This window comes from Notothenia coriiceps, unplaced genomic scaffold (genome assembly GCF_000735185.1).
Source record: "Notothenia coriiceps isolate Sejong01 unplaced genomic scaffold, NC01 NC01_scaffold00008282, whole genome shotgun sequence".
Taxonomy (NCBI): Eukaryota; Metazoa; Chordata; class Actinopteri; order Perciformes; family Nototheniidae; genus Notothenia; species Notothenia coriiceps.
Genome location: NW_011340983.1, coordinates 57,028 through 83,358, shown reverse-complemented (window position 1 = coordinate 83,358; position 26,331 = coordinate 57,028). Strand labels below are relative to the sequence as shown.

General features: G+C 39.5%; 3 protein-coding genes across 3 annotated transcripts; all 3 read left to right on the top strand.

The window, feature by feature from the left end:
* Positions 1-1,103: 1,103 nt before the first annotated feature.
* LOC104944512 (uncharacterized) lies at positions 1,104-16,936 on the top strand. Its single transcript, XM_010770056.1, has 12 exons — positions 1,104-1,177; positions 3,191-3,342; positions 5,178-5,361; positions 6,984-7,069; positions 7,750-8,151; positions 10,410-10,588; positions 11,188-11,289; positions 13,204-13,337; positions 15,193-15,302; positions 15,625-15,803; positions 16,503-16,604; positions 16,800-16,936. The coding sequence occupies exons 2-12, from the start codon at positions 3,231-3,233 to the stop codon at positions 16,851-16,853; spliced, it is 1,644 nt and encodes a 547-aa protein (XP_010768358.1). The 5' UTR covers positions 1,104-1,177; positions 3,191-3,230; the 3' UTR covers positions 16,854-16,936.
* rbp1.1 (retinol binding protein 1, cellular, tandem duplicate 1) lies at positions 9,823-12,850 on the top strand. The gene is made up of 4 exons (XM_010770054.1): positions 9,823-9,990; positions 10,410-10,588; positions 11,188-11,289; positions 12,247-12,850. Exons 1-4 carry the CDS (start codon positions 9,918-9,920, stop codon positions 12,295-12,297), a joined length of 405 nt encoding a protein of 134 aa, XP_010768356.1. The 5' UTR covers positions 9,823-9,917; the 3' UTR covers positions 12,298-12,850.
* Positions 16,937-18,405: 1,469 nt separating the features above from the next.
* On the top strand, positions 18,406-25,912 carry copb2 (COPI coat complex subunit beta 2). The gene is made up of 21 exons (XM_010770053.1): positions 18,406-18,515; positions 18,984-19,121; positions 19,296-19,382; positions 19,723-19,849; positions 19,965-20,113; positions 20,314-20,460; positions 20,795-20,894; positions 21,011-21,153; positions 21,435-21,634; positions 21,771-21,970; positions 22,066-22,172; positions 22,313-22,456; positions 22,596-22,726; positions 22,811-23,018; positions 23,403-23,513; positions 23,668-23,882; positions 23,983-24,121; positions 24,313-24,450; positions 24,567-24,644; positions 24,866-25,051; positions 25,413-25,912. Exons 1-21 carry the CDS (start codon positions 18,513-18,515, stop codon positions 25,506-25,508), a joined length of 2,847 nt encoding a protein of 948 aa, XP_010768355.1. The 5' UTR covers positions 18,406-18,512; the 3' UTR covers positions 25,509-25,912.
* Positions 25,913-26,331: the final 419 nt, after the last annotated feature.

The following is a 26,331-nucleotide window of genomic DNA, read 5'->3' as shown; positions in this document are numbered from 1 at the left end:
TAGCAAACATTCAGGACAGACGGAACATTTCACTGTTGCATCACGGAAGAACTTTGTGTTCTGTTGTTGTAAATGTTTTCCACATATTCCACAAGCTGCTTCTTTGAGTCTCCATTTATAGCACCTGTATTCTCAAGCTACTCGAAAACACTTTGAACTTTGAAAAAGCACATTTTAACCCTGAGATATTGGATAGTTCAAGCAATAACCCTCCTCCAAATTAACCAAGGTATACATCAATACTACACTCCAAAACAATCCAAACCATAAAATGTTCCTTCATGCTCCTGCCCAAAATAAATCACTGTTAGATTATTGGGTGAGACAAACCCCTCTCTCCTGGTCTGAAAAGATTTGTTCATTTTACCTGATACAGACTGAGCAGGCGAGACTATAACAGCTTTTAGCCCAGATATATGACAGTATTTGTTTCTTCACAAAGACAGACACATTCTTACCTTAAAGTCTTGAGAATTCATTAATGAACCAACAATCAGAAGGCTTCAAACCTACAGTTCATTGGCTGAGCACTAACGGCGTTAACTATACAATGAAACAGGTTGTTTTTGCATGCATAATGTGTAATGCTTAGGTGGAGTAAACATTATTTTCTAGTGAAGGGTTATACTGTATATCAACAGTCTGTGAAAAAACATGGCTTTTATTTTAACCTTTGCATTCTTTGTAATGTTATTCTTGACCTTGGGCAACAAAGCATGAAAAGCCACTGACTATACAGCTGTTGTCTGATGGTCAATTACTGTTTAACAACGCTTTTCCTCACCATTTGACAAGCAGTTAACAACAATGGAATGAAAGGTTACCAGGAGCATGTAGGTGTTTGAAGCTGCATCGCTTTAAAGGTCAGTTTATGATTACAGTAGGTTTATTCTGGGAAGACAATGCGCTCACCCATAAATGAACAACAATGTATTAAAATGAATTCAGTAACATACTTATTGTTGGTTTCAAACAATTATCTATTTTGTGTAATTAAAAACACTTGCCAGTATGTCAGTACCATGGAGAGCTCCGTCGCTTTGCTCCATTGTGTTCCCTTCCTCCGCCAGGGGTCGCACTTCAGCCAGTTTCTCTCTGCGGAACCATGGAGTAACAGCTCCTCAGAACGGGGAGAGGAAAGAGTGTGACACACTTACCAAACAGTAATGATACGAAGGTAAACAAATGATCTATTATTCCTGCCTGCCCATGGTATTGTGTTTTTGTTTTATCACAGTTTGAAGTGACCACTTTTCACTCTCGTTCATTCATTCACCCGAATGTGTGTTTGTCGCTTAGCATATATTTATGTTCTGCTGGGCTAATCAATGTTAGCTGATTTTCAATGTCAATGCTTCCTTGACTAAACGAGTAAGTGTTTGCTGCCCTTTGACTTAAATTGCAATGTCACAACTACAAAAATCCACAGCAACTCCTTTTTTATTTTTCTAAAAGCGTAAAGCCTTATAGCTGAACTGCGATAGACGACAGTCTCTGGTCTGCTGTATGCTGTATGCTCCTGTCACATGCCCCGATCTAACTATCAGGATCCTACAGGAAGTTAATCATATGTACATTCAAAAGCAATTAACCCCTAACCCCTGAAAAACTGAATTCATTATTGACCATTTGCTGTGTAGTCACATAAGGTCAAAACATACTATAAGCCTAAAGTAAACATAAGTCACGTTATGGCTTCCTTATCTAAAACACCCACTGCATACAGTAGACCTGTGCTCCTAGTGCAAATCAATATGAACCTTTGTATTAATCAACAAATAAGTACATTTATAAATACATTTGCTGTGTATCGCACTTCTAAAGCAAGAAACACTTGGTGAAAAGTAAAACCAAAGCAATACTTTGACACTGTTAAGACAGGATGTAAAATCCAATTGTTGAAAAAAGAGAGATCAGATGGAAATCTTTCCAGCTGATGTGTGGACAGGGTCTGATATTAATTAGGTGTTTTTACACATTGATGTACACATTAAAATGAAATGCCCCTGCAGTTGTTCTGATCCTGCAGTGCATGACTCCAGCAAAAAAAGCAGCCAGATTTTTTTTTGCCAGTGTTACTCCCTGCTTTGTGTGTCCCAATGATAAATGAGCACAGAATGGCCATGCTATGGGTCATTGCTCACTTGGGCCACCTATACTAACAGTACTCATACATCGTAAGGTGCCTTGTGATTAAAAAACTCCCACCAAATGACGAATAGGTTCTTGTGGTGAACTAAGGGAACCTCTGCAGAATGTAACAGCAGCAGGAGTACTTAAAAGTAGAACATAACTTGTAGATACATACAGTCTACAGCAGTTGTTCCCAACCTGGGGGGCGCACCCCCCTTGGGGGTGCACCAAAGATTGCAGGGGGTGCGCCAGGCCTCAGATGATTTGAGGCCAAATATAATATTTAGACTTTTTTCTTTTCTTTTTTTTTACATATAATAACGCAATACATGATTGTCGCTAAAAGCCTTGTCTCTACATTACAATAAAATATAAAAAATAATTGATTAATTAATTTTAATAAAAAAATCAAGTTAGTACCTATTAAAGGCATAACAAGACAGAAATGTTTTCTTTAATATAAATGTTTCTTCTGCCCGTAAAGTGTCTACACCAGGATTGTCTGGATAAGCGCATTTTTAAAACATAGTCATTGTCCATGCCGGTTTCAGTTGGATTATTTGTCACAGTTGCTCCGATCAGATCGGTCTCCTCCATTTCGTAGATTATTTATGACTTTTGAATCCACATAAACACATCGGCAAAATCCGGCTTACTTTGAGCATGTGTTTTAAACAGTTTAATCCCTTTGTGAATTCTTTCCACTTCCGCGCCGTCCTTTAATTTCTTCATACAGCGGGAATCCAAATGAATTAATCCTGAGTCCAATAACCATCATAGTGCTCCTTAATTACGCTTTCATCCTCCTTTAACAAAATACTTCACATTCATCCAGTTTGTGACAGTGGTTGTAGCATTTTTGAGACTTTAAACTTTAATTAACGCTGGGGGGGGGCGCAACTTCCAACAGAAGTCATTTGGGGGGGCTCTTGGGAAAAAAGGTTGGGAACCCCTGGTCTACAGAACACAAACTCATGCTAGCTTCCTTCAGTCTTCTCCCCTTTGCATCTCATCGTCTTAATCCCTCAATGTTAATAACTCTTTCTTCTTCTTCCAGCCAAGGTTTGATGACTGTTGTGTGAGGGGGGTAAACCAAGATGGCCACCCGCCGTATTCCACTGGTCCTGCTAGCCTGCGGCTCCTTTAATCCCATCACCAACCAGCACATGAGGCTGTTTGAGCTGGCCAGAGACCACATGCACAGCACAGGTATGGTTTTATATAGTCTGGTTTATTTTACTTTTTGTATCTGAAAACCCTCAGGGACAAAGGAGCTTCTGGGTAATGTCCACCAATTAATATTCTTTATGTTTACAATAAATCAAATGACTGTGTGTATTGTAAAAGAGGTTGCTCGCAGTAATGAACTAACACAGGATTATGAGCCAACAGCTCCACAGAGTTTTTTTTAGAGTCACATCATTATTTTTATTTTATGGCCTGCAAATGTACTGTTTGGTTCAGTGTCCTCACTTTCATCAGCCTTGCTTCCAGCAGCAGCAGCAGCAGCAGCAGGCAGCTGTTTTCAGCTAACAAGCCCAGATAAACCTTCTGTCTGAGTGGTCTAAATAAGCACCAGATATACAAAGTCAGACACTAAGACAGTAGCGGGATAAGAAAGCTAAAAATGCAGAGTTTGTCTCAGGAGTTGGTTAAATCTGAAAGCTCAAGAGAGATTAAATTTGCCATAAACAAACTCTAAAGGAATGTTAATCTTGCTCTTTGCCTTCCTTATGTGAAAGTAGGTTATTTGCTAGCACATTAGGTATATAGGGCAATGACAGGGCTTTGTTTTTCAGCTTGTTGTGCAGCTTTAAACACCCAACATATTTGTGTTTGAATCAAGTATGAATAATAATATTTATATATATATATATAGAACTAGTTATAAGTCATTTTTATGATGCTGCAGGGCCCACGTTTCACTGGACAATGTAACAATGATGTCAGCAAACACAGTCTCCTTTATATAAACCCAGGTCCAAAGCTGCTCTGAATAAGAGTACCCACATGGTCACAACGACATCATTATACCTGAACAGTAATACACTGGTCCTGAGTCGGCTCCCACTCTTAAGATGCTTTGTGTAACTATGCACTGTGTAGCATTGCAGTGGGCAGGAACTGAGAATAATGCTCTTACCATTTCCCTCTGACCCCTCACCTATAAGATCAGCTGACTAGTTTGAGTGTAACAATAGGAAAAGTACTGTTCTTGTGATGCAGGTGCAAAAACATCTGTTTTTGAAACATGTTTTTTATAAACACTAGATTTAACACAATTAGCTTCTCTATTCCCCATTGCATTTTGATACTTTTACTCATTTCCGCTTGGGTTGTCCAAACATGTAACATATGTATACTTATTTTTGATCAAAGGGTCAGAAATGGTAGACCTCTGCTAAATACCTGAAATAAAGCAGCTTAATTCAATGTAAAACCCTAAATCTATGTAGCATGAAGAAACAACCTGTCATTTATGGCCCACTTTGGTAATAGCTGGTTTTTCCCTTTTCACAGTTTAGGAAAAGTAAAGGGAAACAACAAGAGTCCTTGTTCTTTTGGGGAACAAGAGAACGTATATTGTTATGAATTAAGTATTGTTTAACTTTTCCTATCAATTCGCTTTTTAACCATACAATACTAGTCTCCACCTGCAAGGTGTATAAACATCACCAATAAATAGAAAGTATAAAAGATAATTTTGTACAAAACAAATCTTTTGAATCTATTCCAACATTGGGAATTGCCGTGTCAAAAATAACCCTAACCCTGGTGTACAGCTTTCAATTTTTATTTTCTGTAATGTTAGTTACAAAATATCATTGGGGTTATTTACCCTTAAGACAACTCAATGGTTAAAGGAGTTTCAAATCGATTACACAGTACGAGCTGTAAGTAATGACATTGTTCGATAACCCTGTTTTAAATGCATCAATCATAGCATGTATCTCACAGGTCTTTGTCTACTGATTTATATGCTGGGTCTGTATCGACTTTCATGGTCCAGATAACACTGTATTCATCTTCCTCTCTCCCTTCAGGCCAGTACCAGGTGGTGGGTGGCATCGTGTCTCCAGTCAGTGATGGCTACGGAAAGCAAGGCCTGGTTCTGGCTCAGCACCGTATCGCCATGGCAAAGCTGGCGCTGCAGAGCTCCGACTGGGTCACGGTTGATGAATGGGAGAGCCAGCAGGCAGACTGGACAGAGACCGTGGTCACCATGAGGTGTAAAACAAGTTTATAGCAACATTAGAGTTCACTTCGCTTCATTTATTAAAGGTTACATGCACACATTTGTAGGATAATGTCAGCCTGCATGTCATTTTAAGATGAAATGGTGTGTGCAGCTAGTCAACACATTAAGACCTTTCATTAATAATAAAACAAGTGTCCCGTACTGTGTTTTTGTGTTGACAGAACCAAGAACATCTTATTTCCAGTTTATATCCACCACCCAGTAGCTGATAATTGCTTCTATTAGCTTTACTCTCATCTGTTACCTCTGTTGTAGTTGTCTTTGCTGACATCATCAAGTTTCAGCACAGCACCAGCAGAGTTAACAGAGTTGCTCCTCCGCTCGCCCTGCTCCTTGCCAACCTTAACTACATATACAGCAGTGTGTTGCCAGGTTCTGGTCTCTTGTAGGCCTGCCAGACTAGACTGTTTTTCATGAGGTGAAATAAGGGGCACCTGCTGTTAAATTCACTGGCAGAGATGGGATGCTGTAATTGCAAATGGCTACTTTGGACATGAGTATGTGCGAAAAGAGACAGGCATAGATGCTATGAATAAGGCATGTCCCAGTTTACTATGCAGGAATGTGGAAGGTATTTGCAGCTGGTTCTTTTTCAAGAATCCAGCCCAAGCGAATAGGGCTGCAGCTATTGATTATTTTCAATATCGATTAATCTGCAGATTATTTCCTAGATTAATCGATTAAATCTAAGAAATGTCATAATAAAGTGAAATAAGGCCATCCAAGTTACTCAAAGTCCAAGAGGATTTCTTAAAATGTATTGTTTTGTCAGTCCAAACCCAATAAGACATTCAGATGTATATATTAAACAGACAAGCAGAACATGAAAGGCTGAAAACAGCATTTTCTGCATAAAAATGCCCTTTAATGATTATCAAAAAAGTGTGCCATTATTTTTTTCTCCCAAGTCAACTAACCGTTGCAGCTCTGAAAGAGAATGAATGATGTAATGGATTTGTTTTACCTTAGTCTGTATTACTGCACAAACGTAATCATTATTCAGGCTTATTTTTAGAAAGGTCTCTGACACACTCATTGTACTTCTTCCGCTTTATTAATTCTCCCTCCCTCCTGCTTCGGATTTCTTACAAATCCTGTCATGAGTGTTTGCGCAACAAGGGTGCTGATCAAGCCATGAAGTGGCCTGTTGTTATCCATGTCACAAGTCCTGACACACACACACACACACACACACACACACACACACACACACACACACACACACACACACACACACACACACACACACACACACACACACACACACACACACACACACACACACACAGACCTTCTAGAACACCTTTAAGAGGCTTAACTTGAAAAATGGTTTTATTTCTATTTTTAAAAGTTCCTCTGTCAAGCATCAACTTTTTCCCTTTAATTATTCAGTTCAGTTTGATAAAGATTTCTATGCATGATGTTTATATTAAAATGTTGTCCATTAATGAAAAGAATAAGGCAAATTATGTTTTAATACTTGACTAGCTACTGGTGACAAGATGAAGAAATAAATACTCAATATTAGTAAGGAAAATCGATGTATTACCATTACCAAAGACATTAATCGTAATCTTTGCTTGTCATGCAGGAATCATTATGGCCGTATCTTGAAGGAGTATGAGCGGAGCACAGGAGAGAACAAAGACTCCAGTGGAAACCCCTCTCCCCTCTCGAGTAAGAACCTCTCACTGTTGTGAATTTAGGATCAGCTCAGAAACCCTTTGACCTCTGTCGGTTTCCGGCATTATATATCTGGTTTTAAACTGTGGCGTCGGGTGTGAATTATTCTTATTATTGAGATGGCAATGTTTGATTGGTTCACCATTTTGGTCAGAGTAAATGTAAACGTATTTCATAATTTCCCATGAAATTGAATACATATATCATGCTCCCCAGAGGATGAACACAGCCAACAACTAAACAACGATGAAAACATCTATCAAAAAATATTATGATTTTAGTTTTGTCTTCTAATCAAAAGCCACCAATCCACATGTTTAGCTTTAGCCTTCAGCCCCATAGATATTTAAGTAATGTATTTCTTTAAAACTAGTTAATCAGATCTAGTCATGTCAAGTCAAGACTCAAATACAACTTTTTCCTTGATATTGAAATCACTAATTATTCCAGTTTGAGATCCCTTTGAGGAGAATTATAGGATTGCCAACTTTTGCAGTTTCATTGTGAAGTTGGCAAACTTATATATATATATATATATATATATATATTCGAGAAGTACCTTTGGCCCCTCATTGCGTATCAACTTTTTTTCCTGAACTTTATTCCATGCTATGTTTTATAATTGTATTTTTATGATAAATATCAGTCACCATTTCTCCGCCCTCTCCCTTCAGGCCCCTGTCCCCAGTTGAAGCTCCTGTGTGGAGCTGATTTCCTCGACACTTTCCAGGTCCCTGACCTGTGGCTGGACGACCACGTTGAAGAGGTGGCGGGACATTTCGGACTCATCTGCGTCAGTCGGGGGGGGCTTCATCCCGAGCAAGCCGTGGCCGCGTCAGACACACTCTCGCGCCACAGTCATAACATTTTCCTGGTGAGGGAATGGGTGAGAAACGAGACGAGCGCCACTGAGGTCCGCCGGGCTCTGAGACGGGGCCTGAGCGTGAAATACTTGATCCCAGACTCTGTGATAGAATATATTCACCAGCACAACCTCTACACGGAGGACAGCGAGAGGAGAAATAAGGGCACAGTGCTGAGGCCGCTCGCCAAACAAGCAACACAGCCAGGGAAGAGTCTGGATGACTGATAGCTGAGCATGAAGGCCTTGAAGTGTGAACTCACTCACAGATCAGTGCTTCTCTTCAGGGACTGGACGGTCGGCTAACTTCCACTGGACTGCAGAGTGATAGAGCTCTGCACATCCTGCTAAGAGACACACCATGGCCCAAATGTGTTTTTCCAGGCATCACTTGTTGTTAGTAAGAACATTTTCACAGTGCTGTGGTGTGTTTTCAATCATACACTTGGAGTGTTGCCAATACATAAACATTTGTAGTTTTTGTAGTGTACTTGTAGTTTTACATATCACACCATTGCAGAGTTGGATACATTTAAATAAAATATATTTAAATTATTTAAGTCTGACTGTTTTTTTTCCGTTGCAGCTCGCAGCATTTAAGACATACTAAGGTAATGAGTCCACATCCCCCTAACAACCCAAATACCTAATATATGTATAAAAATAAAACTTATCCGACCCTTTTAGAGATACAATTATAAACCGTTATTTAAACAGTTCACAAGAACAAACAATTGATGTTCCTTCTTTTCTTAAAAGCATCAAAAATGGGAAATCATTTCACAATAGACAATGGTTGTGGAATATAGTTCAAGGTGCAAAATCCATTTAAATGTGTCAAAGTTGTTTTTAAAACTGACACAAGGGTGTGAATTTTGTTTCATAAATGTGTGATTATCCTGGAGAAATACTTATATTTATGTAAACATTATTTGGGCCTTATATCTGAAAACCTAAGGATCTGCTTTTGAAATGCAGAGTGTGTGTTGTGTATATTTTATGTATATTAGATTGTGTGCATCTTAATCCCAAGGCTACCAAAGCGCCCCATGTGTAAGTTTTTAATTGAACAATAGATACTGTTTTAAATTTGCTCACATATAAAGATCATTGTTAGTGTTTCTACTCTGCAGCAGCCTCCAAACAGCAATTTATTGTGGAGCTATTCAGTTCCCCAATTATCCTCCACACACTGCGTCTGTGAGCCTGTTTTTTTTTTTCTTCCACCAAACGATTTAAAGTAATCCTGACAGTTGCTCAGCTACAGAAGGTATTTTTTCATTGAGGCCAGTGGCTGAAAGCGCCACTGTGACTGATACTGACTGGCATCCTTTGAGCGGTGGTGTGTCTTTGTGTGTGTCTTTGTCTGTGTCCCAGTCAGCAAAGGATTTAGACAGTTTGTTTGCTGCAGCGAGCCTTTTAAAAGAGATTATCAAATTAATTGAGTTATTTAGGCGAAACAAAAGTGGTGACAGTCCCTATTGTGCTACATTTCATTGTTTCAGTTGGATCCTTTTAAGCTCAGGTGGTTCTGCTTTTGTATTTCGCTGCATATTATTCACACTGTGTGCTTTACATCCACTTGCTGATACGTAATAGAACTTTGTATGATTTCACTCCATTAGGCTGATTGTGTTTTGACCTGTATGTTGATTATTACTCTGATTGATTTTAAGATATTACTAATCTTATACAACAGAACTATGCCAAAGCTGCCACACGTGGAAATCCCTATAAGTGCGCTTGTGTCAATTAATAAAGGAAGTGTATTCATCCTAATCCCAAAGTAAGCACTCTCTAACATAAAGCTACTCCACATTCTGTATGCATGTTGGAGGGGGAGTGGGAGGTAATCGGATTCAAGTGAATTTGGTTCAAATTGAGGCTTTTGACAGCAGGTTCTGCACTCTGGAGCAAGTAGCTGTCCACAGCAGACATCTTCATCATTCACTGGGAGTAAAGAGAGCAGCAACCGCCAACATGCCAGTCGATTTGAACGGATATTGGAAAATGATTTCCAGCGATAACTTCGAGGACTACCTGAAGGCTCTTGGTGAGTTTGCAGCAGGGGAGAGTGGAGGACAGGCCTAGTAAAGAGAGAGGCAAGGGGGGAAATGTTTCATCACTGGAGCTTTTAATAGTAAAGTAGTTATTGTAAACCTATAAATACTACTATTTCAACTTTAGTTAAGCGAGATTGCAGCTATTGCAAGGTGTAGTACATTGAGAGAAATCCACATTTGTTGACATACTTAATATCTTCCAATTACTTTTATATAAAAACTATAGAATACAAAATCATTGTTTATTAAAAAAATACAACTCAACAGAAATGGACCAAATTACCATAACTGAATAAAAAGTATGTCTTAAGGAAATAAGTGTGTGTTTTGAACTGTATTAGTCTATTAAAACAGAGAGTTTCTCATGTTTCTGACTGATTTTCTCGCCCTTCTCTGGAACCTGTTGCAGATGTAAATGTTGCCGTCAGGAAAATCGCCACCTTGTTGAAGCCTGATAAGGACATTTCCCACGATGGGGACCACATAGTCATCAAAACCCTTAGCACATTCAAAAACTACAACATGGACTTCCATGTGGGCAAGGAGTTTGAGGAGGATCTGTCTGGAGTGGATGACAGGAAATGCATGGTGAAAATGTGTAGACAATGAAACCAGAAGGGGTTTATTATAAATGTTAATTAATGTGCTGTATCACACTTTTGAGAAACCTATTGAACCTTTCCGATTTCGTCTTAGTGCAAATCCTACGTGCATATAAACTAACAGTTCTGTTTGGCACACCTCCAGACTTTAATGAGCATATGGTGTAGTGAGACTGTATACAAAAACCCGTCTACTTACAAAACGTTCTTTAAACTTCTCACACTCAATGTGAATGAACTGCTGTGAGACCGGTGTCAGATACCGCAGGAAAAGAAAGTGAGAGAGAAATAAGTAGAGACTCAAGTTCTTTTAATCAGATTATGTCCCTGAATACTGAATAGGATCAAAGATTATCTGGGGTCCCCCTTGAAAAGCTTTTTTATATGCTGATTATAGAAAAGCTGTTTGGAGGGTGGCTGAGAGAAAAGGGTAATGTGTGTCTGTATTTGCAGATTCTATCGGAATCATTATTTATGGGGAAATGTTTAGCACCTCTATATGTGCATGCATCTACATTGATTTGAAAAACATCTACACTAGTGCATGATGTGCTATAATCCCATTTACCTCCTGGCCTCATGCAGACCACCATCTCTTGGGATGGAGACAAGCTGGTGTGTGTGCAGAAGGGAGAGATAGAAGGGAGAGGCTGGACCCACTGGGTGGATGGAGATGAGCTTCATCTGGTAAGAAAACATCAGCTTCTGCCATGAATAATAATTTATGCAATTTGGACACTTTAATCCAAATCCAAAATGCCTTTTAGCACAGTATGTGCGGTGCATTTATTATAATGTGTGACTCTTGAATTAGCCCACAAGCTCCAGCAGTGCAATTTACTGTGTGAACTGCATGTGTATGATACTAATTTACTGCCAATTCAATCATATATGTTTACCCCTAAAGTAACTGTTTTAAGAGGAAAAACACACTTGTATATTCTAATTCTTAAGCGTTCCAGTGATCAAGCACATAACAGCCACGTTATTATCTCGACTTTCCCATCTAATTTCTGTTAGAAGAACTTCAATAACTTTCTCTCCTCCTAAATTCACAGAGAGGCATGTAATGAAAGCATTAGCATCTGAAAAGACTTTAAAGTAATGGCTTGCACATTACCATTTTCATTAGCTCAGCATTATCAGATTACCCTCTGTGTGATTACTGCTATCAAAGCTAGGCAAAAAATGATCTGCCAAATGATCTGGTATAAACTATGCCAACAGATGTTTTCAATCCGCTGGCATGAAATTAGATATTAGTTGGAGGTTTCCTAGAGCTGCCAGAGGGTTATGAATGTTGTGCAACAGTGGCCTCCAGTGGCAGAAAACTCTTTGCAATTTGGATGGTAGAATGTATTCTATCAAACTGTTGCTGCCCTTTAAAACCCCCATTAATTAAACTGAATACTGAACTGTGAATGACCTCTTGAATAATATACTAACAATTAACATATCCTCAGAACCTACCATCTATTTAATGTTGCTATGTTAGTCAAATGTTTGTCTGTGATTGTAAGAAATACAGAAGACAGTAGGGATTAAGATCTATAATTCTCCTGGTCATTTTCATTAGTCAATATTACATTCTGAGTCAGATCTAAAAATATTTAAAACAAATGTATTGTCTGTTGTTACCTGCAGGAGCTGAGAGCCGGTGGAGTTGTTAGCCAGCAGGTGTTCAAGAAGTCCTAACTGAACAGGATGGCGCCCCCGGTTGACATGGGCCTAAACAGACACACCAGAAACATCCCATGCCTCTGACATCCAATCCTACATCTCTCCATAATGTCCATCCATTTGTTTTCCTGTATTGAAAATGTCATGAAACACACAGCTATATTCCATCATAACTACTTTTCCAAAGCAAATTCAGAGGGGCAGGGGCATTATATATCATGTATCATCACAACATGCAATACTCTATATCTGTCTCAGGGTGGGAGCTCTTTTGATTAACAGTTTAGAAGCGTTGGCTGCATGCATATTGCTACTGGAGGTGAAACTAATCTGAAATGACCTAAAGTGATGGATGGCATTGAAGACAAGAGAGCGTGGGTTAATCCCATTTTAGTTCCCTTAAAAATTGCTTTGGATGTCAAAAAATACAAGTCTGAGTGTGTTTGAGGGCTGTAAACTTCTTCACTACTGATGCTTAGTCTCCAGAATGGATATATATATATATAATGATGTGTATTTATCCCTCCCAGTTCCTTTGGGAGTGTGCCAATATAGTAAAATGAATCAATCAATAAAGTAAACAATGCTTAATTATGTCAGTTGTGTTTGTCTGAGAGCCACTGCCATTTATTTTTTTAATTAGACTTGTTGGATTTGGAATGTATTCGTTTGGTAGTTCAGTCATACAACATATAAATGATTGCTTATCATTAATCCAAGTTTCTCAGGCCAACACATCAGCTGTGGTAGCTCTTTTTATCTAAAAATGCTTTTACAGACTTGCACAAGGTCTATTATGGCCTCTGCTTGAGAGTTTCGGTGAGTGAAGTGAAGCCCGCGGAGCTGTGGCCAGACAACTCGAGCCCCGCTGTGCTCTGAATCAGCTAATCTGTCAACTCACTCTCTGTGCATTGCCATTAGCAATTGGGCAGTCAGCTGTCCAACTTACTTGCTCATTCTTTGCTGCTGCTGCTCGCTCTACGGTTCAGCGTCCTGCCGCTTTTTGTGCATTCACAACCTGCCAATCCCTGCATCTACCTGCAGGCTCTGATTATGTATGGTTCCACAGGGGGCTGTTATTGATCTCTCCCTGCTCTGGCTATGGCTGGTTAAAAAAAATTATGGTCTCAGGGAGGTGGCCCAAACAGAGTCTGGCGCCAGGCTGAAATCACCATTTGCATTTGTTCTCATTAAAACATTTCTACTGAGTGCAACTCTGGTCTGGAGGAAGGTCAGTTACTCAACTCATATTTTGATCAGCAATCAACAGACAGGAGAGGATTTCAAGCCATACTCAATTTTAAAGTTCCACATATATGCTAGAAAATGTGTTTCTTTTGGCTGTTTAACCTTCACTTTGCAGAATGATGTAAGTGCAGAACTTTACACTGTGAAACAGTTTTGACATTAATCTGCTGAAAGCTTAACCGTGGTCACTGTTAGGAAAATATCACTCGACACCAGGTTGAGAATCAATAATCAGGTACTAATTTATTCTTGCAAGAATGAGCAGAGTTAAATCACATAAGGATATTGTTTAACTCACACACATGGGGTATGTTGCTCAACGGAGCAGGAAAAACATCAGGCTTATATAGTCCAAAATACAGGAGATAACAACAAAGTCGTAAATCGAGGTGGCGCTAATATCAGCAGCGGGTGTCGGAAAAGCATCTGTGATGGGTCATCTGTGGCGTCTTCTGGACTTCCTTCACGCCTCATAGAAATTAGATATGTAGGAGACAACAAGTATGTGTCTGTCTCCTCATAAAGATCAACAACCTGAAATGCCCTGCCTCCTCCTATCACAAGAAGAGGCAGCTGCAAGGTCGTACACAGTTCAGACTCACACATGATATCAGTGCATTAAAACAAACCCAAAAAGGAGACAACAGTATTTTCTCTAACACTCACCTTTAATATGGTGTTTAGCTTTTTACAGTTTAGGACCAAACATGATTATGTGAACTCACAACAAACTTGCAAAACAAATCATTCTTATATGGACACATATATCATATCATATTGTACCAAGAGAATGGATGGTGAAGTCGTGTGTCCACTCCAGTGGTTTAATTAAAGACTTTAGTCCTGGTTGATTTAGTGACACCTGTGGTAACTGGGTATATTTCTGTGAATATATTAGGGGTTGCAGCACTGACAATGCATGGTACCATATATAAAGTTATATAGTGAGTGTGTGACCATTTAATGCCGATCAGTTTATTTGCCAACATAAATTGTATCAAAATTTGAGTTTGATATGATGAAAATCACAAGGATTATAACTTTAAACTTTAAAAAAAAACATAACAGAAAGAAATTATTATTCAAAAATCAATGCATTCATTGAATTATTTCACATGAGTCACAAATGCTTGACTTTTTTCTAAACTAGTTGAACTCCAGTTACCTCTTTGGTCACATTTCTAGGTATTCTGGATCAGCATTTGTACATGACACAGAAAAGAACAAATAAAGAGTGCACACTGTTGGCAGATGTTACCAAAAAACTTCTCCGTCTGTACATTGTACACTGAAACATCAGGGCAGTGTCTGCATGTGTACGTGTGTAAAGGTGCATGTGAGAGAAAGCTTTCTGTGTGTGTGTGTGTGTGTGTGTGTGTGTGTGTGTGTGTGTGTGTGTGTGTGTGTGTGTGTGTGTGTGTGTGTGTGTGTGTGTGTGTGTGTGCGCACCCACATAAATGCCTATCGCAAGCCCCCCCAGTGACCATGTAAAGACGGGAAGAGAAGGGTGAGTCCCCCCCCTCCCGCTCCAAAAACAACTACCACTGCCAATCCTGTTCAAGCCATAAACCCACTTATCAATAGTTATCTGCCCTCATTCCCCCTGATTGTATAAAAGCAGGAGGACACCCTGCACCTTTCCCCTCTATACACTGTCTAAAGTCTACACACACAGACATCAGCGTCACCAGCTGCCATCATGCCTGCAGACTTCAGTGGGAAATGGATACTGGAGAGCAATGACATATTTGAGGAGTATTTGAAAGTGTTGGGTAAGAAATGTTTAATTTAGGTCTGGGATGTCTTAGTGATGTGTTAAGTGATGTTACTGCTTGAGCAGCGGAAGAGACATATGTATCCACTCCCATTCATCTGTAAATATAGTTTTTTTTGTACAGTTCAATGTATTCTGTGTCTAATGCAAAACATTTATTATAAGGTTATTTCACCCCAGATTCTTATGTAAATACTTGTATGATGTCAACTGCTAAAATGCTCTCAATATTGCATCCCTGTAAAATATAATGTATGCACTACTATAATCTGTCTCCTCTGGAAAGATGTTTTAATTCACTCTCTGTATTCTGGCTCCAGACATTGACTTTGCTACAAGGAAAATTGCCATCTCCCTGTCTCAGACCAAAGTTATATCCCAAGATGAAGACAAGTTTACCGTCAAAACGCTGAGCACCTTCAGGAATTATGAACTCTCCTTCACTGTAGGGGTAGAGTTTGACGAGCACACCAAGGGACTAGACAACCGTAACATCAAGGTGGGTTGACCTCTCAGATACGGAGTCCTTGAAGTGAAAAAAAAGTCAGTGATAGTTTATCTGATGAGTCGATGTTTTTCATATTGCCTGGTTGCCTTTCAGATAGTGAGAACATGTTATGTAAGTGTTTGCAGGGCAATGGTTGGTCTCTGTGTGTATTATCAAGTCAAGGAAAGAGAGGGGGGGCTCTCATTATGACATCCAATAGCTTTGTTCCACAAAATGGAGTGCTAATGGTGCTTCAGTTACTTGCAGGCATATTTGTATTGATTATCAAGCTGCAAGTAAGAAGAAGATGTTGTTTAAAGAGCTAAATTAAATGTAATAAGACTTGTGAAATAACTTTAAAGAGAAAGCATCACATTTTAGAGGCGAGTAAAATAACTAATAATGAATTAAGGTTATTTGTTGATAGTATCCTACTATTTTGAGACATTATCAGCTTAATAGTAACAATGTTCACTTATAAGTCTACATAAAGACATAGCAACTGAAACATTTAATACATATGCCAAAATAAGGTGGCAGTAACCTTTAAATCAGAACATTGAGCATGTTTGTGGTAAAGGTAGTGACGGAATTCAAAGAGGATTTATTTTAGTGACGGGGGAATTTTTTACTACACTGTTATTTACTTTTGAATGTGCATTAAATATTAAATTAAAGTATTTAATAAATACACTTTGTGACTTCTTGTAGTGTCTTGTGACCTGGGAGGGGGACAAGCTGGTGTGCACGCAGAAAGGAGAGAAGGCTAACCGTGGCTGGAAACACTGGATCGAAGGAGACAAACTCTTCCTGGTGGGTTGACAGTATCTGTCATGATAATTAGATTTCTGCTGAATTATTTGAACCAGAACACGCCCTGATGATGAATAAAAGAGAAATATGTTGGATTAGTAGGATGTATTGCACAGCAGAATGTGATTATTGAGTATGATGAGGACACTGTTATTGCTCTCATTTTTCTCTAATTATCCTTCTTTCCTCCCACAGGAGCTGACGTGTGAAGATGTAGTTTGTGTGCAGGTGTTCAAGAGAAAAGCATAAACGGAAATATCTGGGTTTTTTGTATTTGCACATACTCCTCAATAACATGTTTTCCCAAACGTATGAACAAAATGAATAAAGTGCTTTTCAGACATGACGTGTTGTGTATTAATAGAGACAAACCTGATTTTATAATGAGTTTAGATGTTTACAATGGGTCTTACATCAGATTATGTAGCGCTTCTTTTTTAAGGAAGAGAGTGAACATTTCACCTTACATAAGGTGGCTGAAAGTGTATTAACACATCTTTTTGTTCCCTGTACAACACTTGATAATAACTATAACAACCTAAAACACATCTTCTTTAGGGAATGTAACAGCATGCAGTGCAGTCACATCCTGCACAAAAGACTAATAAGCTCACTTTAAGAAGGGTTATAATATTAACACTGTTTTACACATTTTATAAAACACATCCTCCAGGGCCTTTTAAAACCAAATGCTTATATCGCCATCTGCTGGGGAAAAAATTGTGGTATCCTTTAAGAAGACATCTAATAATATTACTATTGTGATGTTGTCTACCAAAATGCACATAAATCAGATCTTGCTCCACTCAACATAGCCTACAACAGACTATGCAGATTTGTTCTTGGTTGTCCTTTTCGTACACATCACTGCACAATGTATAACCAACTTAAATGGCCTTCTTTAAATGTAAGAAGACACACGCATTGGCTTCAGCTGATATTTAAATGCATTTATCTTAACTATCCCCCTTATTTAAAGCAGTATTTTGTACCCTACTCACCAAATCATCAAGTTAGACATTCTGTTCAGATTTATTTCTCTGTCCCCTCTGCTAAAAAATGGATTGGCAGAAGAGCGTTCATTTTCAAAGCCCCAACAGACTGGAATACTTTACCTGCTGCTATTAGATCTCTTGCAATATTGGGTATATTTAAACATGCATTGTTATCTCACTTTCAACTGGTCTGTACTTGTTATTAACTGATATTGATGAAACTGATTTGCTCGACTGTCTCAAATTGTAATGATTGTGTGCATTGCTTGAATTTCACTTAACAGACTGTATGTGGTTTGTCTTGTGTGTCATGTTTTGCATTTTGTCTTTTTGTTTATGTATGTCTGTAAGTTGTTGCTATTGTCGGGACCCCCTTGAAAACGAGATGGTGCATCTCAAGGGGTTTATCCCAATGAATAAAAAATGCTATATATATATATATATATATATATAATAATATAACAAAAAACAGAGATCTAAGCATCAGACACTACAACTCTGTTAATATGAAATTAGGTGGGAGGAGGGAGGGTGTACATTTATATTTTTAACCTTATTCACGATAAAGTAGTAACAAGTGAAGCATCGATACATTCTACCAGTATACAATATCCTAGTTAAAAATCGGATAGCAATATGTTGTGAAATGTGGAAAAGACCCAGAATCTCTTCGAAGTAGGGCACGTTTATTCTCACTTTATTATTAATTTGTGGACGTTAATGGACCGTGTGGTGTCAGCTGCACCAGCAGAACTTCATGTCACGTCACCACTTCCAGAGCGCAACTCACGCGAGATTGAGATTCAGGAAGTTCCACGTCAGTATCCAGTGCTCCGTTCACTGAAGTCGCAACATTTGGACCCCGTTTTCAACTAATTTATCTTATTTTATTGTGACACAAAGGGGATAAAACATGGTAAGAGATATTTAAAATAGTTACCAGCATGTTGTTGTTTCATACAGGTCTTCCACGGGTCCTGGTATAGTTTTTAAAAGGACCGTGAAACTGTCAAATAATAATGCACTATTGTAAATAGCTTAACGGCTAACTAGCTTGAGTTAGCCTGAAAGCTTGTAGCTAACGGATGTTAATATTTAGGATGATGGCTGTTTGGAAGATTTATTTTTTGTTAACAGTTAATTTAAATCAGTTGTCGAAAGAACTCCTACATGATGCATACGTTAAAAAATGTTGCTAGCATTACAATATACGAGGCTAAATGTTATGTTAGCATGCTAACGGTTACGTTGGCTTTATTACGTTACCTTTAATTCTTGGTGTTTTCTCGAACGCTGAGGAGTTTTTAAAAGATAATGAAATGCCCATGAAGTGTTGTGTATAAACGGCATAGAAAAGACACCAATCTCCTATGTTTTTTTTCAGCCTCTGCGGCTGGATATTAAGCGGAGGCTGACAGCCAGGTCAGACAGGGTGAAAAGTGTGGACCTTCACCCAACTGAGCCATGGATGCTGGCCAGTCTGTACAACGGCAGTGTCTGTGTGTGGAACCACGAAACACAGGTATGATCAGTAACACAGTATAGAAACAGTAATGACTATACAACCAAACTGCATAAATATGTCATTTTATAGTAATATACTGACTTAAAATACACACAAGGGCATTATGATGATAATGATGATGATGACGATGATGATGATGCAACCCAATTCAGTAATTTTCTTTTCCCCCAGACTCTTGTCAAGACGTTTGAAGTATGTGACCTCCCTGTCCGAGCTTCTAAGTTTGTGGCAAGGAAGCACTGGGTCATCACAGGAGCAGTGAGTTACATCCATTGTTTGTTTTCCCAACTCTCACAGCTGTCGTCTATAACAACAGCATATTTGTATAAACCTGACAGTATTATCTCGCAGAGGTTTAATTTAGTGTTGTTTACGTGTCTTTTTTTTATGTGGGCATGTGCAACATCTTAACAGTAAAGCTTTACATATATTTAATTGTGTGTGTGTCACAGTTGGAATATACAGATACCCTACTATACAACAGCATACACCAATTGCATTTGTTAGAACATATATTTTGGTCTTTTGTATATAATCTTTTTATGAACTTGCACTGCGTATACTGCTATGATTCAATGTTTTTTTTCTCCCCGCGCAGGATGACATGCAGATTCGAGTGTTCAACTACAACACCCTGGAGCGTGTCCACATGTTTGAGGCCCACTCTGACTACATCCGTTGCATTGCTGTCCATCCGACCCAGCCCTATATCCTCACCAGCAGTGGTACGCTTGTAAACTAAGTACATTGATACACTTAAAGGCATTTGAACACTAAGGTCTTCAATTGTATTTGCATTGTGTGCAAAACATCATGAATGTATTTTCTATTTCTTTGCAGATGACATGTTGATCAAGCTATGGGACTGGGAGAAGAAGTGGTCTTGCAGCCAGGTGTTTGAGGGGCACACTCACTATGTCATGCAGATTGTCATCAACCCCAAGGACAACAACCAGTTTGCCAGCGCCTCTCTGGACAGGACCATTAAAGTAGGGCCACTTGCTGTTGTCACATTTACTGCTGCTAAATGTATCTTGTTGTTGGGTTAGTACTGCAGATTCTACTGCGGTCCTGCAACTTTTTTAATGACAATACTTTAGGAACATCCTTGCCTTTTTAAATAAACATATATTTAAAGGCCTGTGTCTAAGGTGCATCGAGTGATTCTGGTTCCTCTGGGTTTTTTAAGGTTTGGCAGCTAGGCTCTTCGTCTCCTAACTTCACCCTGGAGGGTCACGAGAAAGGAGTCAATTGTATTGACTATTACAGTGGAGGAGACAAGCCTTACCTCATCTCAGGGGCTGATGACCGCCAAGTAAAGATCTGGGACTACCAGGTTAGAAAATGTTTTCCTTATTTTGTTCACTGCTATATATCTAGTGTATTAATACACCTTCATTTTGATTTCACATTCTAGTATATTATAAATAGTAAACAGTGCAATTAAATATGTTGAATCCAATCTAATATTATAAGAACAGGTTAATTTCCTGCTGTCTTGTATTACATGTGTTAAATACATAGCTTTACAAACAATTAAAGCTTACTCAAATAGTTGATTGTTCTTTAAAGCATGTCGTTTTTCCTCATTATTCTGCTCTGTCCTTCCTATGAGCATCCTGTGGCATTGTGTTTGTACCTCTTTAACAGTCTTCCTCTGTATGTTGCAGAACAAGACCTGTGTTCAGACTCTGGAGGGCCACGCCCAGAACGTCTCTTGTGTCAGCTTCCACCCCGAGCTGCCCATCATCATCACTGGATCAGAGGACGGTGAGGAGGAAACATACTCATCCTCACCTCGATAGGAAAAAAAACCTCAAGAATGCATTTCACCCAGTGGCCTCATGGATCATTACTTTATGCTACTTTACCTCTTTCCTCTGTAGGTACCGTTCGCATCTGGCACTCAAGCACTTACCGCCTGGAGAGCACTCTCAACTATGGCATGGAGAGAGTGTGGTGTGTGTGCGGCCTCAGGGGCTCCAACAATGTGGCACTGGGCTACGATGAAGGCAGCATCATCATCAAGGTGAACGGAAGAGATAGTTATTTTTAACCCTCCGGTATCACAGTGGACATTTTTGTCTCGAATGACTAATTTGCGAAGTCCAATCGAATGATACCGGAGGGTTAAAAGTACTTTGATTGTAAATAAACTTAACTATATATACAATACTGCTAAAAAAGGGGGGAAATATTTGTGGAGAAAGTGGCTTAAGAGAGTTTATCTGTAAAAGACATCCAGATTAAATATATTATAGTTGTATCCAAACCTAAAATATTTGTGATCTGTCTCCCTCTGCTGTGTAGGTGGGTCGGGAGGAGCCAGCTATGTCTATGGACACCAACGGAAAAATAATCTGGGCTAAACACAGTGAAGTACAGCAAGCTAACCTTAAAGCCATGGGTGATGCTGAGATCAAGGACGGCGAGAGGTTGCCTCTGGCTGTCAAAGACATGGGCAGCTGTGAGATTTACCCTCAAACCATCCAGCATAACCCCAACGGAAGGTACGCATACACTCACCCAGGCCCTCTGACTGGTTATTGTTATTTCACAAACATGTCAACATCTTCGTTAGCCAGATTAGAGGTGAATTTTCAACATGATATCTGTCAGTCATTTATGCATTTTTCTGTGCACCAGGTTTGTTGTGGTGTGTGGAGATGGAGAGTACATCATCTATACTGCCATGGCTTTGAGGAACAAGAGCTTCGGCTCAGCGCAGGAGTTTGTCTGGGCACATGACTCATCTGAGTATGCCATCAGGGAAAGCAACAGTATCGTCAAAATCTTCAAAAACTTCAAAGAGAAGAAATCTTTCAAGCCTGACTTTGGAGCTGAAGGTAACGTTAACAGTGCTTTATAGTAAACTTCGGTTCAGGAAGTGGATTGTTCCCACTGTCTGACTCCCTGGATGTGTTCCCATTGTCCCCTGCAGGGATCTATGGAGGTTTCTTGCTTGGGGTGAGGTCAGTGAATGGCCTGGCATTTTATGACTGGGAGAACACAGAGCTGGTCCGCCGTATCGAGATCCAGCCCAAACACGTAGGGCTGAATCATTTTGTATTTCAAGTCTTGATCTCTGTTTGATATAAATGTTGTCATTGGAAGTCATTTACCAATTTCATAGTGATAACATTTTAGTGTCTGGTTTCTATTCTTACTCTTTTTCATATTTTACCCAGATCTTCTGGTCCGACTCTGGTGAACTGGTCTGCATCGCTACTGAGGAGTCCTTCTTCATTCTGCGTTATATGTCAGAAAAAGTAGCCGCTTCTCAAGAAAACAATGAAGGAGTGACCGAGGATGGTATTGAAGATGCCTTTGAGGTTGGTTGTTTTAACTTTCATTGCTACAAATATTATTGAGTCTTGTATACAAGTATCCCAGCGCTATGTAACTAGAAAAGAGATGTGTTCTTCAATTTCAACTTATACCTTACATCTTTGTGGTGTTTCTTATGTCCAGGTCCAGGGAGAGATCCAGGAGATTGTGAAGACTGGACTCTGGGTTGGAGACTGCTTCATCTACACCAGCTCTGTGAACCGACTCAACTACTATGTAGGAGGAGAGATCGTCACTATTGCTCACCTGGACAGGTACACATACAGTACATACATGTATTTGTTTGATTGCTGTGAAGGATTCTTCATCTTTACACTTATTATCTCCTCTCCCTACAGAACCATGTACCTGCTGGGTTACATACCTAAAGATGACCGTCTGTACCTGGGAGACAAGGAGCTCAACATTGTCACTTACTCCCTGCTGGTTTCCGTCCTGGAGTACCAGACTGCCGTGATGAGGAGGGACTTTGGAATGGCTGACAAGGTGCTTCCCACGATTCCTAAAGAGCAGAGGACCAGGGTGGCCCATTTCCTGGAGAAACAGGTAAAGAACTGTGAGATTCTAAATAGGGATGCTCCGATCGACAATTTTGGGGCCGATTGCCGGAATCAGTATCGGCCGATCCGATCGGGTGGGCGGGGCCTATGGGGATCTTCCATTTAAAGTGATGGGGCCCATTCACTGGCGCTTCCACAAACAACAACAACCAACATCATTATTACATTCAAATGAAGTACATTATTCAAGTTTACATTAGCTTTGGATAATAACACGGGAGAAATTAGCGGAAGCGCTCTCTTTTCCTCTCTTTTCCTCTCTCCCTCTCCTGACAGCCTGTCAGTATCGTCTCATGCAGCTCACTGATCCAGTAATGAGCAAATAGTTTTTGCTTGTAGGATGCTGATGTTTGTTTCTTTGTCTTTTCAGGGCTTCAAGCAGCAGGCGCTGGCTGTGTCCACAGACTCAGAGCACAGGTTTGAACTGGCGTTGCAGCTGGGAGAGTTGAAGATCGCCTACCAGCTGGCTGTGGAGGCAGAGGTAAGAGCATACTTTATAACATGTCAAATCTTCACAGCTTCTAAAATATTACTGACCATTCACAATGGCTCCCAAGAGTTTGCAGTTGTTGTAATTTTATTTTCTTCTTCTCTGCCCACTACATTTCTAATATTTGTCATTGTAACCCCTGCAGTCGGAGCAGAAGTGGAAGCAGTTAGCAGAGCTGGCTATCAGTAAGTGCCAATTCGGCCTGGCCCAGGAGTGCCTGCACCACGCCCAGGATTACGGAGGCCTGCTGCTCCTCGCCACCGCCTCCGGTAACGCCACCATGGTGGGCAAGCTGGCTGAGGGGGCAGAGAAGGACGGCAAGAACAATGTGGCCTTCATGACCTACTTCCTGCAGGGGAAGTAAGTACCAGAACAATGTCACAGTGGTGGAGAAATGAGGTGAAATAAATGTATTCATGATGTTAAATGTATGGTATCTGTGTTACTCTTTTCTCCACAGTCTGGATCAGTGTTTGGAGCTCCTGATCAGGACTAACCGACTGCCTGAAGCTGCTTTCCTGGCTCGCACCTACCTGCCCAGTCAGGTGTCACGTGTGGTCAAATTGTGGAGGGAAAACCTGGCTAAGATCAATCAGAAGGTCAGTTCTGTTACACAGAATTTTGAAAAATACTGATACAATAAAGAACTTAAGAAATCACAAATTTAGGTAGGAACATTGTAATAAAACTGACAGGATCATAGATTCTTAGAGGAAAAGAGAAAAAAGGTATTTGAATGTCTAGATGTTTATTTTTGACCTTGACACACTGTATTAAATCTGAATTACAGGCGGCTGAGTCCCTAGCCGACCCCACAGAGTACGAGAATCTGTTCCCCGGGCTGAGAGAAGCCTTTGCAGCTGAGCATTACCTCAGAGAGTCCTGCCTGGGCACCACTAGGCCTGCCAAGGATTTCCCTCTCGTCACAGTGAGTTTCACACGTTTTAAGTTGACAAATGAAATAGATAATGTGTGCAGGCAATGTTTCAATAAGTATCTCAATCATCCCTCTTGCATTTAAAAAAAACTTCAAACATTTTTCAGCTCAACGAAGACAGGAATATTCTTGAGGAGGCTCAGGGATACGAACCCAAAGGAACCTTCATTCCTGCAATCCCCAAGGTTTGTCTTCATTATCCAACATTTTCTTATGAGTGATATTTGATTTAATAGTAACCTGATTACGCACCAGTTAAAGCCTTTAGCACCAGACCTCACATGCTTTATCTTTACCTTTTGTAATCATTAACAATGGAATTACAAAACGTTTCTACATTTCTTTTGAAAAGATGAGCTATATTCAAACTTTCAGTCAAACTTTATTCCACTCACTCTTTCCTCAGACACAGGACAGTGAGGAGTCAGTGGCAGCCGCTCCTGTCGCTGCAGCAGTAGCAGCTGTGATGTCTTCACTGCCTGAACCTGCTGCTCCTACAGCAGTTGACAAAGAAGAGGAGGAAGAGGAGGAGGAAGAAGAAGAGGAAGAAGAGGAAGAAGAGAAGGAGGAAATATCACAGTCACAAAAGGAGGTTGGTCTCTTTTGTCTTTCTTCCTTTCTTTTTATCTTTTGATTAATGTTTGTATCTCACCATGGGGAAATATATTCAGTAAGATTTGTATTGTTCATACAATAGTTACTGATACTTAATCAAAGTTAATAAATAGTAAATCAAATATTGTTTATGGCATTTTAAATGATATGCCATTTAAGTACTTCTTGCATTTAAAAAAAAAAAAAAAAAAGATTTAGGCAGTTTTTCATCTACAAAATACCCTTAAAATTGGTTCACATAAAATCTTAAATTCAAAGACATATTAAAAATAAATAACTGGAACATTTAAGAGATGAAGAGTTCTTAGGAAATGTCTCTTGTGTGTGTCGTTATGTAGAATCTTGACGAGCTGGAAGAGGACCTGGACAACATGGAGATCTACGACATCGACACCACAGACGTTAACCTCGATGATGACTTTCTTGATGACTAAAACATGACGCCACTCTGCTGCCCAGCACTATTCAGAGCTTATTTAAAAAGAAGAGAAGAAAGAGACCAAACTCCATTTCCCCCTTTTTTGTATTTGTACGTAAAAATATTATATTGTCAAGTCCTACTGCAGGGGCAGGATTTAAGTAGATTGTTATGAGGATGATATTGATAATGATAATGTGGAGGATGATACCAGTAATGTTTAATTCTCAGCAAAACCACAGATGCATCATATCTATTTCAGACTCTCCATTTTGTACACCATGTATTGATTCTTTCACAAAACTTTCATTTACTTTCCATTGAGAGGTGTGATGTATTAACTCTTGGCTTTGTGTTGTCTGTCATTTCAAATCAAAATTCATTTAGTACAATAAACTGTGGTCGCTGTACATATTCACATTTGATTCAAGAGTGTTCTGGATGAGAGGCTTAAACACAGTAATACTACGGTTTCATAATTTCAATGATAACCCCTGTTGAAAGGGCTTTGTGATTGAAGGCGAATAAATGTTGCATCTTCCAGATATAATAAGATAATAATGGAAGATGAATTGGCAAGCTTGTATAATTGTTTGAATGTTGATTCTGATATAGCTAATACATTATAAGCTTAATATCACTGATTGGGAAAATAAGCGTAGTGCCAAATATGATAGAAAATGGCTCAGACTTAAATGACTAAACAAGACACCAACAAAGCTGTTACTTCCGCTGACAAGAACCCTGCTTACTTCGGGAAGTCTGTACTGGAAAATAGGCAATTATAGTTGTATTATTTGTTTAGGTTTTCCACCTGTATGTTTTATTTATTCATGTCA